The following is a 21,032-nucleotide window of genomic DNA, read 5'->3' on the forward strand; positions in this document are numbered from 1 at the left end:
ATTTTACAATAGCATTTATATTGATGTATAATCAACACTAAGGTTATACGACCTCCCAGGAACATGGTAAGTGGAAGTTGTATGTGCATGGAATAATTTGAAATAAGCATGCCAGTTTGTTGACAGCTGTGATCCTCCAGCTACAATAAATATGACATTTAGCGAAACAAATTTTTTTTAGGGGGACATACATAGTAATATACATAAAAGTATATGTGTCAATTTTCTGTCACTACTATCTTCTTCTGTCTAAGTACACTATGTTTCGAGGCAAGGGTTGAAGCAATATGTTAAGATATGGGGTTAGTTTTTGATACGATCGTCTTATCTACAGTAGTACAAGAAGATTTCCGAATGTAATACCAAGGGAAGTTACTCCAGACTTGTACTGCATCAGACACATGCAAAAACAATAAACAGCCATAATGGGGAGAGTGAAATTCAGAGCTTTTTTCAGGCTTTTTAAGTCATTTTGCAAGCTTTTATTGCAAAAATCCAGCTTTTTTAAGGCCATGGGCCAAAAATCCCAGCTTTTTCAAGCTTGTACAACCCCGGAATGTTGCAACAGATGCAAACAGGACATAAAAGACTCTACAAGACAACAGACTACATGAACTTGAGCTGTCACTGAAAATCAGACATGAATACACCATAATAATGGGAAACTTTATTAGAATGTAGGAGAAAGCGCAAACTTTGTGTTTTTTAAAAAATACAGGAACATATAGCACCATCATACTTAATGATCTTGTTCCTTGGGACATAGCAGCTAAATGTAACTATAATCTTCATAACTCTGATGACATTTCACTCCCTTTCTCACAATTAAGATATTCATATGAAAATTCTTATCATTATCTGTCTGAGTGTTGGTTATACACTTTGAACAGAACTGCCATGATGACAAATTTACACAGTGTTCCCAATATGAATATAAACTCTGAGTTACTATTATATGGCAATGAAGATCTGACTGTCAGCATAAATCAAAACATTAAAAATTGTTCAAACTTACATTTGTCAACCAAAACAATGTTTTTAATTTCTGCAATTGTTCCACTGTTTCCTATCTTTCTGTTCTTGTCTGTCTATTGTGTATAATGAATGTCAATAATATTTATGTAAATACACATGTACTTCAGTGAAGGTGTTCTGCTTTACAGTGACCATGTCCTATGTTGTACCGCTTGTATCAAATCCTTTTCTTATGAATAAAATATGTTTAAAACAATACACCCTAATCTCTGATACCACATACTTCATCAATATGGAACAAACTATTGTCTGATACAGTGACTTCATGAAAATACACGATTCATCATGTGTGCAGTCTGTGGTTGCAACAAATACAATATGTGGCGAATATGATATGTATCTCGAATACTGTGTAATGAATACAAATGATCACTCATGAAAAGATTTAACTTGCCACAGCAATACCTTGTGTTCTCATTTGAATAGTTATAGTTGCTTGTAACATGTGAGGCCTTGGCAAACTAACCTAACTCGTGCTACTGCAAGGGTAGTACATATTCCATGCTTGCATATCTGATGTTGACAAGGACATATGGGTTCAAGTAAAACAGGCTCCTTAAAAAATCATAAATATTGATCAATATTTGGTTCTGGTGACCACAAATAATGCATTGAATTCATGAAGGGCTACAGTTTGAGTCAATGAATATGTGCACGAATCAAAACAGCCTTAAAGTGCACTAAAATCCGAAGTGACAATTTGGTTAGAACCTGGAGTTTCATCAAGAATGATAATAATGTCACATTTGGGATTCACACCTTTGAACAGTCAAAATGTCCATGAACAGCTGATGCCAAAGGATTCACAGAACTGCTTTCATGATATGGAACTCAAGGTTCATTTCTTCGATCAGCAACACATCATGTCATGACTACAATGGGCATAAACTTTGCACAAAACATATATCTACAACTTAAATGTTTTCTTGGCATTTTGCTTGTTCTGGAGTCACTAAAGTTCCTTGATGAGGTACAATATGATACGTATCGCGATATGTCATTTTTGACAGCTTATGTATAACATGCAGCCAATACTTTCATGGGAAGTTGTCTGATTTTGAAACGATGGTTCACTGAAAACTTCTTAACAAATGATCTGTCATTTCTGTGATAGGTTATAGACACCTTTCAGAACTACCCATCAGTCAAATACCCATCACTCACTCTCAGCAAGTCATCTTTGCTGTTTTGTGTGAAAAAATACAAAAGACAAATGTGTTAAAATAGTAATCAATATGTGTAGAAAAAAAACAATTGATATAAAATCACCTGAATCATGAATCATATTGTGCAAAGCTCCGCGATGATGCACTGGTGCATGGATGAATCATGACATCCCTAGTCCCAGTGAATGGTAAATGACAATAATATCAAAGTCTAACACAACACCTAATGGGACCCTGCACATAAGTACTAGCAAATAGATTTACAAGTAGTTGGATCAGACTGTCATTATGCAGCGTGGTTGCTTTAAGTAAGTGGTAGTCAAACAGATTTTTGCCCAAAAACTTGTCTTCATGAGTGAGTCCAGTCAAACACTACACAGACCAGCATTTCAAGTCATATTGTGGTGTGTCATGCAGCTTGTGGGAGGAAAAATTGTTTGGAGGCACAAACTGTTCTCATTTACTGTGTGAAATATATCAAGAAAATCAAGGGTCATTATCACTATGTTCTGGATATTTTCATAACCTTCATGCCATTGACATAATTCAGAACAAACAAAGATATAAAACACTTTCTAAACAATGCATGCATTTTGACACTCCAATTATACCCTGACCCATACTAAAAACTTATCATCAATAAACTGAGTTGTGAGCCACTCAAAACGATTTTACTGGTGCTTCATACCTTCAGTGACGTTTCATTCGTGATATTTTACAACAATACGCCTCTTACGATTAACTTGTAATACTGCTGATGAAAGGGATTACCTCTTAGTTACTGGATGATCGCATAAAGCTTCGTTTCACAACTGCATACACATGGACAGTAAATATACAGCTGTCAAACCTTAACATGCGATGTCTTTTCCCCTTGTAACTCTTCCAGCATGTCAAGGTCACAATTTGACATTTTCCAAGGTCATATTTCTGATATTGTTGTTTCGTACGATTTCCATTTGATGTATTGTTTATAATTGTGATTGTATGAGATTCATTGATATTTAGAATCATAAACGGTGCGCTAAATTCAATTGATAATAAATATACTAATAAATGAGAAGTCCTAGCTTTGCGTAGATCTAGCAAACGTAGAAACAATTTTTCTTAAACGTTTACAAAAGTCAGAATCAACGTTTAGGACATCAACGTTCCGAAAACCTGGATTTATTTGAGAAAAAATGGTAAATTATGACATATGCATATACTGACTTGTACATTGTTTACTCTACAAATTGCCATTTTCTTACTGCGTCCAGTTTTCGATCACCTATTATGTCGAATACTCATGTTCTAGTAACAGTAGAACTAGGTTTTATTAGGAGAGAGATTAAAGTTTAGATAAAGGTGTTTTCATGAAAATGTGTGGGTGCCTTGGTATGGTTTGGAGATGTCACCAAATATGCCACAAATATGGAAAAACCATGAGTATGAAAGGTCTATATTTCCAAATGAAAACATTATTTAGGAATAGATCATGTATTGGACATCAAAAATTTTAGTTATTTCTTTGACACTGTTATTAAAAAAAACGATAACTGGCATTTATAAACATTTCAGTGTAGACAGCTTATTTTCTATATTTCCTATTGTATATACACATTCAGTGTCTTCTCACTGAACCAATAAACACCTGTCATTAATGTATCTTGAAGAACTACATCTTAAACACCATCCGTGATCTGATTATTCACAATGTGTGATGGAACCTTGTTACAACTTTAAAACTGCTGTCTGAAAAACGTACAAATCAACAATTTAAATAAAGAAATTGCCATGTTCTCTGTTTCTTTCAGGCTGAGAGAAAGGCAGTAAATAAGTACTATCCTCCGGATTGGGACCCCTCTAAAGGTTCTATCAACCAATATGTTGGTCAGCACCCACTCAGGGAGCGTGCCCGCAAACTGGGCCAGGGTATATTGGTCATCAGGTAAAACATCAGTTGCAGTACAAACTAATATGCGATAACTTTAAGTGTTCTAATATTAGTCTTGTTTATTATGCTGAAATGTAATTGAACCACTAAGTACAAGAAATGTGCATTATTAGGGTACATTATCTATTTCGTATTTTGTCTCATGCTCATATAGTCTGTGTCTTGCTTGAAGCCAGTGGTGCCTAGGAGCAACTTCCCTCCTTTAAACTCTGCAAGTAGTTGTCAGTATTATACCATGAGAATGAATATTGATTTGAGGAGGAAAATTCAGCCTAGTAGTAAGACTACAATTAATTTTTGACAGATGTGTTATGTCTCGAACCCAACATACTAGTGATACATACTATTGAGAGTTTATTTCTTTTGACATGTTTAATGCAGTTGTGTATTTGTTGACATATTTATGTTATGTCCAGATTTGAGATGCCCTACAACATCTGGTGTGGTGGTTGTAACAGTCATATTGGTATGGGTGTCCGATACAATGCTGAGAAGAGTAAGACTGGCAACTACTACTCAACACCAATCTACAAGTTCCGAATGAAATGCCATCTGTGTGACAACTACTTTGAGATTCAGACAGACCCAAAGGTATATTCAGAATTCCTTTTCTCTAAACAATTTCATTCTGATAGACTTCCTGGAAAGAAAAGACACAGCTAAAGTGGGGATCGGATGGTCACAGTTTGAGGGATAGGTAGTTGCATGGAGCCCACCATCAGCTGCTGTTAGCTGCAAAAGAATAGCTATGTACCGGTACTACAGAGTAATGTTTACTTGCATTGTCTGTAAGATTTGTCATTATTCTTAACAAATGTCTTTGAGTACTGGTTTTCCTTTTGTTACCAGAATCATGACTATGTCATCCTGTCAGGTGCCAGGCGCAAGGAACAGAGATGGGACCCTAAGGAAAATGAACAGATTGTTCCAGAAGGTCAGCTTATTCAGTTTGAAAACCATGTATTGTTGCCAGTATGACAGCTGTTTTGCACTACCACTGGTTAGGAGTCCATAATATACTCTGTGTGGAAGACACTCATGTTATGAGTTTTGAATATTAACTAGCATGTAACATCAGCCTAATCTGTCTCACTGTCCCTGTACCACATTAGTTTCCCTACTGCCAAGTCCACCCAGCAATACTGAAGCATGTCCCAAACGAAGCATGTCCAGATTTCCCAAGGTTCAGGTCCTGACTCTCCCATTTCAGTGGGGCTCCTTTTCAATTTAATTTATTTGTTACTGCCAAGTTATATACATTCACGGACTAAACATTAAACCAAAATCAGTTTGACATTGAAATTTTGTGAAAAACAAACATATTTGTTGTTGTTGAAGTGTTAACTAAATCATGGAGTCTGCATGGTAAATTGATGTGCTTTTATAACAAAGTAAATAATGATTATAATTCATTATTGTAATAAGCATTTATTTTGAATGCATCCTCTTGGTTAAGATCAAAATCAAAGTAATAGTCTAATGATTTTCTATTTTTCTTCTAATATTGGCTGTTGGCTTCAAATTGGTTTCAAAATTCTAATGTGTCACCTAATAACAAGAAATATTAAGAAAATATTGCTTTTTATTAAGTGGTAATGTGATCCTAAAATGTAACATCAGACTCTGGGAAGTGAAAATGACTCCCAGGCATAATGAAGCATGTGTGAGAACTATAGTGACAACATGACAACAGTCATCCTACACAGAACGCCCCTTACTTCATTGGCTTGTGAGAGGGTTTATCTTCCTTGATCCTATAAACCAATGCCTCCAGCCACAGATCATAAAAACTGAATTTAAATCCAATATAGAATTCACCCGTGAAGATCCACTTTAGAAGTGTTCAGTAACCTATGCTTGTTGTAAGAGGCGACTAATGGGATTGGGTGGTTAGGCTCCCAACTGCGTAGATTGATTCTTATGCCGTTGATCACTTGCTTGTCTGATCCAGACTCAGTTCTTTACAGACTGCCCTCATATAGCTGGTATACTGCTTAGTGCAGCCAGTATAGGACCCAGAAAATGTCTTAGTGAGGTTTTAGCAATTATATATAATTTGTTTGAAGCATTATTCACAGACTGACAATGTATTTTGTTAGACAAGGCAGTACAAAAGAAGCTGGCTACTGATGCTATGTACAAACTGGAACATGGGTCAGACGACCATCAGAGAGGAAGATCGATTCACCACAACCTGAACCACATTGAGGAGAGCCGTGAAGACTGGAAGGAAGACTACCTCCTCAACAAGGCCCTACGAGAGAAATTCAGAGTGAGTCAAGGAAAACTGTGTAGCTTGGGTGTGTGTTGTTTCTGCAGCTTGATGGGAAATGATGTAATAACCCAGTTGGGATTCCATTTTAGAAAAGTACGTCCAAAATTATGTGGTGGTCAAGCTCAGTGTCTTCGTTGATAGGATGTTGTGGTATCCTAAACATTGACCATTGCTTTCTGTGTCTATTGCTTTATTGTCTGGTCCAGATGAGATTAATTTTAGGCAGTCAACAAATAGTTGAAATATTATGGTATCTTTAAGTTAAAACATGTGACATCACTAGTCAGAAGTCTGAGTCGGGTAAAATATTCTTTGCTTCTGTATTCTCGGGTGATTGTGGTCATTTGTTGATACTAAAATCTGAGAAAATGATGCTGAAAGACAAATTTCAGTTTAGCAGACCCATGTTTGTTGTACAAGGTACCAATGTCATTTATAGTGATTGTTTGCTGAATGATGCAGCAAAAAGCATTATCTCACTCACTCACTCCAGTTAGTACCTTATCCATTACCAATAAGCATCCAGTACAGTCACCATGAACTCAGAGGTAGTTGATTAACCTATCTGATTAGAACTCAGTATTTTCCAAGAGCATGTTTTGTTTTAAATTTTATTTTTGTTCTAACCCCAGCAGCACTTGCTCAAAGATGATCTCTGTTAAAACATCATGCCCTGAATTTGTTTCGTCCACTATGACAGCAGTCCTGTACATTTAACAAAAATTGGTCTCTGAGGAACCAATAATTTGATGCGTCAGAGGTATCCTATAAAATCATCATTCCTAAAATGCCCACAATTTCAGGAGTGAAAAAGTAACAGTATTTGTCCTTATCATTCTCTGAGGCTGTCAATATTGTTTGGTGACTAAAACCTCACAGTTTCACCTCTCTCTGCTTTTCACAAAACCCTCACAGACTCTCTCTTGTGGGGAAAATTCATGGATGGCCAACTTATTGATGGCAGAGTAATTTTCCTGTTTAGAGTTGCCTCCCCTTTAACATGACAAAATCATAGATGAGATTTTATAGGTTTGTCAGAATGAGACTCATGCTGAGTGGTTTCAGGAAATGTTACAAATAAGTTGGGCTTTCCTCTTAGAAAAAACATGATGATAATACATTTGATGGTCATTTACTTTCTGCAGTTTAGTTTAGAAATCACAGAGAGTCCTTGACGATTGAAGTACAATTCAAAGATGTGTAAAACTCTCTCACTTAGGGACCATAAGTTATGCCTGGGGGTCTTGATGATTTTTAGGGAGTTGCATGTATTATGTGAATGACACACTGTTTTGGGAAGAGCACAGTGTATCTGGTCTCACACTTTTGTGTTCTTACTCAGGAAGAGAAGAAGGCTATCAAAGCCAGTGAGTCTAGTGACAGGTCACTACTGGACAAGTCATCACTGGACATCAAGCTGCTGGATGAAGAAGACCAGGACCGAAAAATGGCCGGACTCATCAAGTACTCAGTCACAGAATGTAGGTTCTCACTAATTTCTGTTGTCAACTTCCCATCTTATACTCAATAATTACCCTTGCACAGACACTTCTTGTTCTTGTTATTGTTGGATGTGCTTTAAGCAGTGTAAAACCCCACTGCCTAGGTACTACGACTGCCAAAATAGATGACTTGTGGCAGTGGAATGCCAATAAGTAACAACCAAAACAGTATGTCTGTGAATTTCTTCCTGTTACTATAACCATGTTCCTGAAGAAGTATTTCTTTTGTCACAGGTCAACCATTATCTTAACTCACAAATAAATGTTGTTTTCTGATTGGCTGAACCAGTCATTGTACCCCATGTACAAGTGAGGTACATTTTCTATGTTACCAGCTGGAAATGCCAAATTGTGAGAATTCATTTGGTACTTTGAGTGGGCTGTTGCCTAACTCCAGTACTCCATATTGTGATCCAATACCCGTGCTTCAAACAGTTCAAAATTAATATCCAGGTGTTTGGTAAGATATGTGTATTGTTCACTGGTCCCTTGGGGCCCATGGGTTGTTGAGGGGGACATGGACATGATGTACCCTCTTTGTTTGCTTATGTTCCCTGAACCCAAATGATGAGGGGAACATAAACAAACATTAAGGGTACATCATGTCCATGTCCCCCTGATGACCAGTAAACAACTTATATTGCTCAATATATTACCTTGTGTTGGCAAACAGAGCTGTTAGACATGAACATTCAGTCCTTTAATTGAGCAGTGTTTCTTTCTTGCACTGATCCCTGTTTTATGTGTATTTCAGCTTATGATGAAAAACAGAAACAGAAGAGAAAGGCTATTGAAAGTCGTCCTATATTTGAACCAAGTAACAAACTGCTCAAAACCAACCAATCTCCAGACATGCTGAAGGCAAGTCGATCAGCAGAAATTCAGAAGAAACTTGGTATTTCCTCAACTGGAGGCAACAAAAATCCATTTGATTCTCCCTCCATAATTAGGGCATCTAAGCCACACACTTTGGGCATCAGGAAAAAATCAGTAGAAAAACCTGAGCCATTTCATTCAAGTAGCAATGGAAGTACAATATTGACTGTGATATCTTACAGTGATGTTGCCAGTGATAGCCCAGAAGTGGAGCCCACTTTACAGAGCAACTTAACTGAAACTGCTGATGAAAATGTGATATCCTTACCAAACTGTGAAAACATCGAAGAAAAGAACAGTATTCCCATGGATTCAAAATGTGATAACAAAATGCATGTTGAAACAGCTCAAAATGCACTGGGTGCTCTCATTTCTAATTACAGTGACAGTGAAGAAGAAAGTTAGTATACTGAAAATAAATCTTCAAGGTTAATATTGAGTTCCTGTGTGTCTGAAATGCTGTAATGCAGGGGGATATTGTCAATGCCTCAACTGTCTGTCCATCCGTCTGCCCACCCATCCTTTCGGAATCATTTTGTTTCTGGAGCATAACTCAAAAACCGTTCAATATTTTTAGACCAAAATTGGTAGATATAATAAATTGAACCTATAGTTGTGCCTGTGCCTTTTGCTATTTACAGATTATTGTCATTTTTATTTTTTGCTTTTCCATGAAATGTTTTGGTCTTAGTCTAATGGCGGGGTGGGCTTCGTTTCCGAAACATAACTCAACTAACGTTATTTTTGGTAGATATATCAATTAGAAGCAAAAGAGGGGCCTTTTGCTATTTACAGATTTTGGTGATTTATCACCATGGAAATGATTCTGACTTGGTCTCAAAAGGGAGGGATGAGCCTCGTTTCCGGAGCACAAATCGAATACTTCATTGTATCTTTTAGTAGATCTTGGCAGATGTATGAGACAGATATTGAGGTGGTGCCTTTTGTTATCTACAGATTTTTGTCATTTTTATTTCTCTTGGTTTCCTTGAAAATGATTTGTACTTTGTTTCAAAAGTCAAAGGTCACATGCAACATAAAACACAACTATGCAGATTATGATACCTTTCAGTATGCACTTACCGAAACAAATCATCAAAAATGCCAATTCAGCCTATAAACTTTAAAAAAAAATGTCATAAAAAAGCCTTTGAAATCAGAGTTCAAATGATTCACTAAGTTTCCCCCAGCGCTGAGGGAAAAACATGTATCAACAGCTGCGCTTTGCTGCTCTCATAACGTATGCGCAGTGAATAGGTTCACGGAGCTTGAAACAATATGCATGCTCTGAGTATGAGGTCATGAGTTGTCTTATCTTGGTTCTGTACACAAACATGAAAATAATTAAGTCGTTACATAAAAAAACTTGTTGATTGTGGTTAGCAGCCTCTGTTACAGAGGAAGCTCAATGTCTGGTTTATTGACACCTATATGTCGGTCTGCCTGTCTGCTATAAAGACAATATGCAATACATAGCTTCAATCATTGACGACATGCAATTTGAACTTAACACCTATCAGGCTATACGCCATGTTGATTTAAATAAATTGATTTAGGACTTAGTCTTGCCACATTATGTAATTAAGCAGTGTGATACTTGTACACGTGACATGTTTTATGTCTGTGGGTTGCAAACAAACTACATCCATTTTTCTCGGATGACTGGATCCTGCTTTGTACTTGGAAGAATGACAGTTTCCAGCCATGCAGTAGTTCACCATCTCTATTGTTGAGATATTTGACTGGATCGAACGCAAATTCAGAGAAGATGTATTTACAAAACCCAAGATCTCTATATACATTCTTTATGGATAACAACTTCTTCTAGTGTATATGATTTTGCTTGACAACGGTATGTGAATCCATACTGAAATGACGCATCAAGTACAATAAAAGAAGTTGTTATCCATAAAGAATCTTACTTTCTTCTGACTCGCCATACTTCTAAAATGTCCATCAAACAGATGATCTTTCTGTACACACGAGCCCTCAGCGTATTAGCAAGGAAATGGACCAGCCAGTCAGATGCTGTCATCACACTTGAGTGCACACTCGCCTGCTATGACTGTTTTCTGTCTCCCGAGGGCTTCGTTTCAAGTGAAGTAAGTCCAAAATATTGCACTTTTGAATCGTGACTGTACGCTTTTAATTTTGTTTATTTGTTTTTTTAACAAGCAGCAGTGTATATGTCATGAATAAGTGATAATTGTGTTTTAATCATGTTTGATTTTATGGTTGCATGTGACCTTTAATATCTTTCTGCAAAACTTGGCAGATATGTGACATAGACCCCGAAGTGGTGCCTTTTGCTATTTACAAATTTTGGGCATTTTTATTTTTCCTGGTTTCCACGGAAACAATTTGGACTTTGTCTCAAAAAGGAGGGATGGGCTTTGTTTCTGGAGCACAACTCAAAAGCTGTTTGATATCTATCCACAGGTCTTGACAGATGCGAGACAGATCTTGAAGTGGTGCCATTTGCTGTTTACAGATATATGGCATTTATATTTTTCACAATTTTCATCATGAACGATTCGAACTTGTCCTTTCAAATATATGGAGGCTAGGGGAGGAAATATGTCAGAATATGTTATCTTTTGAGGAGTCTTGTTATGTCTACTATCGTCTGTAATGAAAACAAGCTTAATTTCAAAATGGGCATTTAAAAAGTATATCATCACAATCTAATTTGCATGGTCTGTTCCAAATAAGTTGCTTTAGTCTTAGAAAAAAAATTGACATTGCTCATTTCTGAACCTGATCTCGCCTCACTAACACCTTTCTCGAATGCTTTGTATCTCCCTACCACTGAGAGTGTAGTTTGCCTGAACGTATATAAACAGATGTTTCACATATTAACTACTTAAATTGTGGTTGTAATTGTGGTTTCTTTTTCTATTTCCATCAGTACTTCAGGCTAACCCACAAAATCACCAACAGAGAATTGTGAGGTTAAAATGTTCATAAAACTGTGCTGGACAAAAATAGGGACATTTGTGAATCTCGCAATTATCAATAATGATGTATCTATTCATTGACTTACTGATAAAATATCAGTATTACAAATACCAATATCCCTAATCCCTTTGGCCCAGTATATTAAGCTGAAAATCTTTTGGGTCTCGAGCTGGAGGGCACGAGCAGTCCGCCTTTCTGTAAAGGAACACAATAGGCTTTATAATTAGCAATAAAGTACCCTCCTTTTTGTGATTTTGTACAATTACCCATGCCCACATGCAAGCTTAAAAGTCCTAACATTTTGAAGAGAAACAACACATCTTGACTTAGTATGAATGTTTGTAGGTTTAAGACGTTTTTGCCCTTCCTTCTCAGTACTTAAGGTTTTGGGGGGTCATTTGCCATCTGAAGAACCACTTAACAAGGATATTCCATCTGGCATGCGTGTCCAAACTGAGCAGACTTAAATTGGTTTTACCAATATCAAGGTGTATGAGAAATGGCAATCCCACACATTGTACTTATGTGCGGAATGATGTTAGCACACTAACCCCCACTTAAGCTACTCCATTGGTCTGTCTGGTGAAATAGTTCTGAGCATTGGCAGTGCTCAATGGGCAAGTGTCCCCAGGTCACAGACTGAATTCCATGCAGTGTGTACCTTACAACTGTCAGTATCTGCAGAGAACTGGCTTGTTAGCTCAGATCCATGATGATTTCACTTTCTGCTGGAGCATGAGGCAAACCACATCACAGCTTGCAATGGCAATTGGCATTCTTACAAGGTTTGAACCTCGCTAACACTGTCCATACGCCAATGAATTATCAGGATTTTTTTTTGTTTACTTGATCAGTTGTAAAGACATATGTAAAGTGACCTTTTAGATACATAATTAAACAATGCTACAGAGGTACTTGTCTTCTTACAAAAGAAAACAGTAAAGTACTAGAGTCAGCATTGCTCTAATTGGTACAGGGATTGAGAATTCTATGGACCTTTTTCAGGATTAGCCATTTCCTGAATTTAGAATGCACCACTAGCCTTATATGAACAGTAAACCTAAAAATTTTAATAGGCCATTTTCATTATAATGCGCCAAGTAGCATGTGGCCCCTGCCTTTCCCAATCCCTGTTGGCAAGCTGTAAAATGGCTACTCGACAATACACAGCCTTTCAGCATCTTTATCCCCGAATGCCTATATTTTCAGCAAACATTACACAAGAAACTTAAAATGCATAAATCAGTTTTAACACTCAAAACAACAAAGTTGTTTATTTAATATTGTTTATTTTTCTGTCTCTCACATCTTGATTACTTAATATCACAACATCCGACTCACTTGATTTTGAAAAACCATGGAAATAAATGAGTCTGGACCTTGACAACCTAGCACAAAACACTCTCACTATGTAACAATGCAAATTTTGGATTTTGCACAAAGGCAAAATTGTGAAAACTGAACTAATGTGAGATTCATGGATGATTACCATCAGGAAAAAAAACAATGTTATAAATAGTTTCAAGCTTTTGACTGTTCCTGAGCAGATATCCCCTCACAGGGATAATGTCCTAAATGTAACAATCAAAAATGATAAACTAAATCATGTGGCCTAGAAACCACTAGCATTAGGCCCCAACTCGCCACTTGATGTACAGCTCTTGGAACTTGTCAAAGCCAGCCAATACACCAGCACCAGCAACACCTCGGAGAATGTTGGCACCAGCTCCCTTCATCATGGACATGAAGCCCTCGTTCTTAATGATCTGGACAGCGCAGTCGATAGATCCCTTGTACTTGACAGCCTGGCCAGAGGTCATCATCATACGCCTTCTGATCGTATCAATAGGGTAGGACAGCAATCCAGCACTGATGGTTACAGTGTAGCCCAACATAAATGACAGAATCAAGCTGTTACTGTCACCAAGGAGAACTGGCTTAAGGGTGTCGTAAAAGCCAAAGTAGCATCCTCTGTAGACAATGATGCCCACGCAGGAGATGACGAAACCTCTGTACAGTCCAACAAAGCCATCTGTTTTGAGGGTCTTCCTGTACACATCTATAAGACCATTGAACTGACGCTCACCACCACCCTTTCCAGCTGCCTTGGCATCATTAGCCAATCGGGTACGGGCATAATCCAGTGAGTAGACGAAGCATAGGGACATTGCTCCAGCTACACCACCGGAGGCAATATTTTTCCCAAACTTCATTGCTTGGGAATCTGTTTTACTTGACTTGAAGAGCATCTTGATTTGATCCTTGAAAGCGAAGTTGAGAGCTTGGGTGGGGAAATACCTGATGCAGTTGGCCAAATTTCCTCTCCAGAATGGCAGGATACCTTCTGTTCTGAATGTACGAACAGTGCAGTCCACCACTCCTTTGTATGGTTCCGAAAGACGTCCAGCTTTGATCATCTCATCTTGATTCTGGACCAAGAGTTTCACTCTTTCAATGGGGGCAGCAGCTGTCTTCGATACTGCAGCAGCAACACCGCTGAGCATGAAGTTTTCAGCGAATCCAAGCTTTGGCTTTTTAGACATCTGTAAAATTACAATTAACAAATTTTAAATAAGAGATGGTGCATGATGATTTCTGCAAAAGGGTTTCAATCTTGCGATCAAACCTGTGATGCTTGCTCACTCAAAGAGTACAGCGTGTAGAATACGTAAGAGACACTTATCACTAAGTATTAGATTCTGTCCTTAATTATCCCCTATGAAATACGAATTTTATACACTTACGCATAAAATTAAGGGATCACATGTCTATAGTAACAAAACAAAATGGCATATTTTTGTCCTTCAAGGTTCTGAAGAGGTGGAAAAGAAATTACATACAAATTGTAAAGCTCAGGAGACTTAGTGCAGACTTATTCGTTAAATATCCTTACACTTTAAGCGAAGCATTTCCTGTGACCGTTTGGGGCTACATGCTTGTACTTGATGTGGTTTGTTTCTATCCAAGGGCAATCTCGATTGTCTACATATGAACTTGTTCCAAAATAATTATTTTGAGCAATTAAAAACATAAGAATCAACTCAAAATAGCGTCAAGCGCACCAGAAGCGCCTTATTCTCAACTGGAACGCTGCAGAAGCTCCGTTCGGTTGTCGGAGACACAGCATTCCGTGAACTGATGAGGTCATTTTGATCAATGATCCACCTAATGTATGTCCCTGAAGGAAATGTTTCAATGCTGCTTTTGAATTATCAAGAAAAACTAACATAAAACACTACTCACTAAATCAAACCCAAACCATTTTAGACACTAAGAAATATGCACAAATTCAACCTTGCGAAGTGGTTCGTGACATTGACATTTTACCCAGTGTCTACCGGCTACAGATTTCAGAAAAATAAGAGGTAAGTACTGAGTATTTCTAGTATAAAAACATATGTACTTGCACATAACAATATCCAAAATACAAAAAAATCTCTTCTTGGTCAATTTTTGAAGTATACCCACCTTGACGAAGAGAAAATATTTGCCACTGCACAGGTAGATGACTGCCTCAACTACACCCCACGTTGCAAAGGGAACGGCTTTTCTCCCCTTTTTAAAATCTGATTGGACCTCATAGTCACGTGACGTACGACACCGTCTGATCGATAATCCGATTGGTTGGCAAGGAAGGCGAAAGGTCATATCATCACCAACCTGAATAATGTAGGTGTAAAGGGCTGCACAAGTCGAAGCGAGAGAACACGTGCTTCTGAAAAATGACAATTTTTGTGTCTAATGGTTTCAAAGGAATTATTCGCAGTACTTACGTCACGAATTACATAACACTCATTTGTACCTAGCATCCTACAACCATTTCACGGGAGTTTGTTTCAAAACTGATCTTTTCAAGACACGTGTTTCAAGGAGATTTCCCTCTTCTTGACTTAGTTCCTTGTGTAGGCTGATACGAGGTCACTCCAGTTCGTTCACTGAGTCTTCTGTTGTTCAAAAGTGGGTCAGAATTCTCACTGCCTACATTGTTAATAGTCCCCAACTATACAATCAGGCGAAAACGAATTGTTGATTATTTTATAGAAGGGATTCTCACAGTACAAATTCGCATTATATTGTATATTCGTTACCACAACTGTCTAGTTTGTGTTTGCAGGAGTGTCCGCCGATCGATTATTACAGCATATAATTACCTTAGCTAACGCTTTATGGATACTTTCAGAATGCATATAATTTTGTTAGTAAACAAATACAGCTATTTATATTGAAAAAGAAGTGTAATTTGTTTGCTAAAACGGACGCGATTTTTTTTCTAACCCGTCCTCCACGAAACTCACCCGTCTCGGACGTTGGGACGGGCTATCTTTCCTACACTGCTTTAGCGTTGCAGAGCTTGAGAGGTGAAGTGGGGAAAATAATGAGCTTCAGTGACTGTGAGAAAGGCTATACCAGTACATCTGAGAAACTTAATATTATATATATAGTCTAAAGAACATACTTGTAGCCAAGTTTCAATGTTTAGAACATTTCATACATATCAGATCGCGGATAAGAATGTTGGATCCATGAATATATATATATTATTATTATTATATGCACACGGATGTCTGTGAATTTTATGCGAATCGACCCGAGACCGACGAGCGAACGCCTTATACCCAACGGCCTCTGCTCGCAGAAATGTCGGTAATGATTAATCAAACCACATACATCAGACAACCATTAAATTCTTTAAGGTTAAAAGTATATGAAAATATAAACGCGAAATGCACAAAGAAAACGAACAAAGAATTTCACAAGGAAGTATACGAAATTTACGTATTGTAGTCTTTTGCATACAGGCAGTCACTGAAACTATTACTGGATATAGCGTTATCATACATCTCCATGGAGCGTGACTTGCGTTTTCTCACTTTCGATAACATGATATCGGAGCTATCTTTCAGCGAATATTGATGTATCATGCTGGATGATAATTGCTGCTCCAACCTTAACATTGCTTTACATCACACACGGTAGACTACTAGATATATACATGTACAACGACGGACTGGAAATAATCGGGTTAACCCAGACGATCCGGTGATTGACATCATGAGCGACACAGGTGAGAGAGTCACAACACCACTTTACGCAGCCGGCTAGTCTGTCTCTCATTCACTGAACCACATGATATTCCGTATACTGTCTAGTCCTCCCTGTAATGCTAAAGCGTTAAAAACAAAAAGATTTCGCCAGGTTCAGGAATCTCGCTCCCAACTCACTAGGGCTTCTCTTCAATGTAAATGAGTTTATCTGTTATTTGTTGAATATATATAATTATTATGAAGATTCAGGGTCAAAGCTTTTATATAGTGAACACATCCGGCATATACCTCTTACAGGTTGGTTTGGCATCCTTTTTAAGAATTTCGAGTTAGTTGACACACACGGTTTAAGTGGGTTGTGTGTGGTCGTTTTTGCATTTGGATCGCATGACCGTGGAGTTCATAAACCCATCTTAGTGATTTTACCACGCTACCTTGTTTTGGGGGATCTAGCGTACTAAACTTCGACATCCGAAAGTTACAGGACTCAACGTCCTGCGTCCAAAAGAATTAAGAAATCAGAGAAAGGATGCCCACCTCCCAATTAGGCATCACGCATGGTGGGCCTAACAAGAAGGGTGAGTGAGTGAGTTAGTTTAATTCTTGGCCGCACTCAGCAATATTACATCTATATGGCTGCGGTCTGTGATTAATCAAGCCTGGACCAGACACCTTAGTGGTCAACATCAGGAACATCTATCTACTCATCTAAGATACGATGACATGTGTCAACCAAGTTCTGACCACCCGATCCCGTCAGTCGCCTCTTACGACAAGTATTGATTACAGAACACTAATTCGAACCCGGAGCTTCAAGGGACCCTAACAGATGGATGTTGATGGAGATACAGGAAATATGTCAGAGTTAATTACAAAAAACGACGGTAAAGAAACTATCTGTACAATCACGTTTGCATATAATGCAGGTATTTATTACACGATATATGCATAGAAACGGATATCATGTTTTTGAAGGTATAATCAGAAAAAAAAAAACAGTTTGGGGATATTCAAATAATTTTCAAGAAGGTAGTAACATGCCAAATTGACTCTGCCCTTCTGCATTCAGATATTCATCTATATATCAAGTAGTCTGACAATTAATGCTTATTTCAATTTCAACATGACATATTTTTTAATGATTTTATTACAATTAGTACTGATGAAGAAATTGTGCCTCCTCAATAATTAAAATTACATTATAATAGCAATATATACTAATTAATATTCAATATTGGGGACATCAGTGTCATTGATTGTCTTTTCACATTTTATGTAATTATTATCAATCGTTATTAAATTTTCTGGACTGGTGCAACCATTCAAAACCTGAATCGTAACATGAGGATAGCAGAGATAAGCCTGACGTCATTAGGAAGAGTTATCTCCCCTACTTCCTAGCGGCATGGTAACAGTTACTGGGGGCTCGAGAAATCAGATATCTCACCACGGGCTCTACCGTCAGCCCTGAGCATGGATAAGGCTAAATCAAGCATGGAAACAGCGCCTTCGGATAGGCTGAAGACCCGACTGGTAACACATTGCTTGACCGCACTTATCATAAGTATATTACCTCTACAAAGTTAGGCAACAGCAATAGTAGCTCCAAAAATAAGATAATCCTTTGGTATTAAAATTGTATATTGGCTATGGATAGCGCTCTCATTCACTTGTTTAATCAGAAATTTTTTTATTTCTGCGGTGGGATTCATTGTTTGGGTACAGTCTCTATATATGCGGATAAAATTCTGTCATCTAATTTAATTCACACAGGTTATTTAAAAAATAGGTACAGTTTCGGGTGTGCTCCTTCGTGATATTGTTGGAATATTGTTAAAAGCGGCGTAAGAGCATACTCGCTAACGGTTCTTTATCATCTTCCTGTGATGTCCGGTAGGCTAGCTTTGTATCAAATATAGCATTATGGGTTATGTAATATCATGTTAATAGCCCCATGGTCACCACATTTCACTAACTCTGTGGTAGACATTACAAGGAGTTCATAGCTTGGGGTTAGTGACACACACCTTAAGCAGGTGGTTACCTGAGTATACATTAGAGACATGTCTTCTGAACTCGGGATAACTCGGCATGTGACCTTTTTGACCCGACTGGCGATAAAGTCGACATGAACAAAAATTGGACGTCATTATAACTGATAGATATACCAGTATACGTAAGCATGTTCTACCCATACTCTGTATTGTGAACCCCAAAATTCAATTCAAAATTTGAGTTATAGGATAAAATCTAAGTGTTAGAAACAACGGGAAATGTCAGGGCCTGTTTTATTGTTTAATGCTAAAGTACATTCTGGCATGTGTCATAACGACCTACTTGGGGCCTTTGCCCAAATGACCATTTATTCCTGAGGCTAATTACCCTGTCGCCATGACGTCATGTTACCATTATATTTATGGCATGATAACAATAAAATTCACATTTCATTGCAGTTTGACAACCACCATGAACGAGATGTGCAAATATTTCAGTTTTCACTATTGCTTGTCTTTTCGTTTGTGACCCAGGCCATGTTACATAACCTTAGACACAAGATTTGAGACGATAAAGCAGAAGGCGTCACCAATATTTCAGTCTTGGGTTAGGTGCTCCTGGGCACAAACACAACAATGGATGTACCACTGTGCTGACCTGGCACATAGTGATTCTTGTTTGTACATATGTCTACGTGGTTAAAGAACCCTTGAAGATCCGGGTTAAAATTAATCTTCGGTAATCCATGTTTGACTAACGGCATCTGGTGGTCAGGCTTGTTGACTCGTTATCCCAGTTGCATAGATCGATGCTCATGCCGTTGATCACGGGATTGTCTGGTCCAGACTCAAATTATTTACAGCCACCATGTATCTGTAATATTGCTTATAAAAATAGTAAGCCGTAAAAATATACTCACTCACTCGCCGTTATCCCATATCTTACTGAAGGGGTGTCATTCGGTCTCCTGTCACCAAGTAAAGGTTGTCCATGATCTTTGATTTAATAAAACATTGATACATTGATAGGACGAATGACCAAATCTACATGCTGCTCTTTCCAATGTCACCCGTCGTGATAGTGCTGGAATATTGATAAAAGCGGCTTAGCACCATACTCACTCACTCATTCAATGAGATAACATTTACACAACATTATATGGAGTACAGTTCCTTTTACCGACTTATATTTTGCATCCCCAAACCAACCATAGGTATGAAAAGACACATGTAACCAAAGTTCTTCCGGCCCAGAAGAGCATAAACTCCCGCATTCATGACGGTGACTTAAGGTAAAACAAACAACTAGGTGATCGTTCGATAGTGACGACTGTGGTAGTGGTATCATATTTATGTTCTAAAGTCTTACGGTTGAAGTGTTTCCACCAGTCTTTTGTGCCAACACATGTATTGTAATGACAAATGTTTTTATCACATCCGTTTTTTCGGTCTATGCATTCGTGTGGTCGACTGTGAAGCCCATCCATATATATCTTTATTGTGTTTCCCATCTCCAGTCTGAACGTGTTGGATCACGCGGCTACATCGCCGTTCAATTAATGATGCAGAGGAAGTTCGGACATGTTTTTTGTTGGACCTGCTGATTTGACTATTTGTGTGTGTACAATGGTAAGAGCATTTGGAAGTCACACCAGACATACATTTTAAGAGCAGCGAGGAGAATTGAAATAAGAAAACATTTCACCATTATAGAGAATCCAGAACTGAAAGAGAGGGTAGTATTGAAAAGCCCCGGATTGCATTAAGTAAAATCAGCATTTGGAATGTTTTTTGAGGAAAACAATGTTTAGTGTAATAAAAGAACTTAAAGTTACACATGGTGTAACTGTATCATGTGACGCAGGTCTGACAACGATATACACAACAACGCTATCTGTACGCATACAAAGTAGACCCACATACGTCATTTAAATGGCGTGTAGATTACACCTGTTGCCGGTATCTATCTATATGAAACATACATAGCTGACTGCATAGAATATCTGATGATGATGGTGCATATGACAATATCTTGGGGACCTTCTCAGTGTCAATCCCCCATCTGCTGAACTGAGAAAACGTATCTAGAACATGTTGTGGATGGCTGCTTGTGTACAATTAACTGTATGCACATTGCAAGATACGTATGAGTGGGTTTGTGTGTCGCTGAGCGAACACCGAACCTGTAGCTCTGGTTGTTTGAAGGTCGTATGGTTGGAGTGGAGCAGTGTAAACATGCTGTGTT

General features: G+C 37.9%; 3 protein-coding genes across 4 annotated transcripts in view; 1 reads left to right on the plus strand and 2 right to left on the minus strand.

The window, feature by feature from the left end:
• LOC137290476 (glycogen debranching enzyme-like) overlaps window positions 1-3,092 on the minus strand; it is a 40,432-nt gene extending 37,340 nt beyond the window's left edge. For both annotated transcript variants that reach the window (XM_067821433.1, XM_067821431.1), the window contains exon 1: window positions 2,973-3,092. The gene's annotated coding sequence lies outside the window, so the exon portion shown is untranslated. The remainder of the gene's footprint in view (window positions 1-2,972) is intronic.
• A 163-nt stretch (window positions 3,093-3,255) lies between these two features.
• Window positions 3,256-10,350, plus strand: LOC137290744 (coiled-coil domain-containing protein 130 homolog). The gene is made up of 7 exons (XM_067821861.1): window positions 3,256-3,385; window positions 3,998-4,131; window positions 4,554-4,728; window positions 4,987-5,071; window positions 6,237-6,409; window positions 7,755-7,893; window positions 8,669-10,350. The coding sequence occupies exons 1-7, from the start codon at window positions 3,383-3,385 to the stop codon at window positions 9,193-9,195; spliced, it is 1,236 nt and encodes a 411-aa protein (XP_067677962.1). The 5' UTR covers window positions 3,256-3,382; the 3' UTR covers window positions 9,196-10,350.
• A 2,667-nt stretch (window positions 10,351-13,017) lies between these two features.
• On the minus strand, window positions 13,018-15,457 carry LOC137290697 (uncharacterized). The gene is made up of 2 exons (XM_067821778.1): window positions 15,217-15,457; window positions 13,018-14,291 (listed from the first exon to the last, which is right to left on the minus strand). Exons 1-2 carry the CDS (start codon window positions 15,394-15,396, stop codon window positions 13,377-13,379), a joined length of 1,095 nt encoding a protein of 364 aa, XP_067677879.1. The 5' UTR covers window positions 15,397-15,457; the 3' UTR covers window positions 13,018-13,376.
• Between the last annotated feature and the right edge of the window lie 5,575 nt (window positions 15,458-21,032).

This window comes from Haliotis asinina, chromosome 7, assembly GCF_037392515.1.
Source record: "Haliotis asinina isolate JCU_RB_2024 chromosome 7, JCU_Hal_asi_v2, whole genome shotgun sequence".
In the NCBI taxonomy this organism is placed as follows: domain Eukaryota; kingdom Metazoa; phylum Mollusca; class Gastropoda; order Lepetellida; family Haliotidae; genus Haliotis; species Haliotis asinina.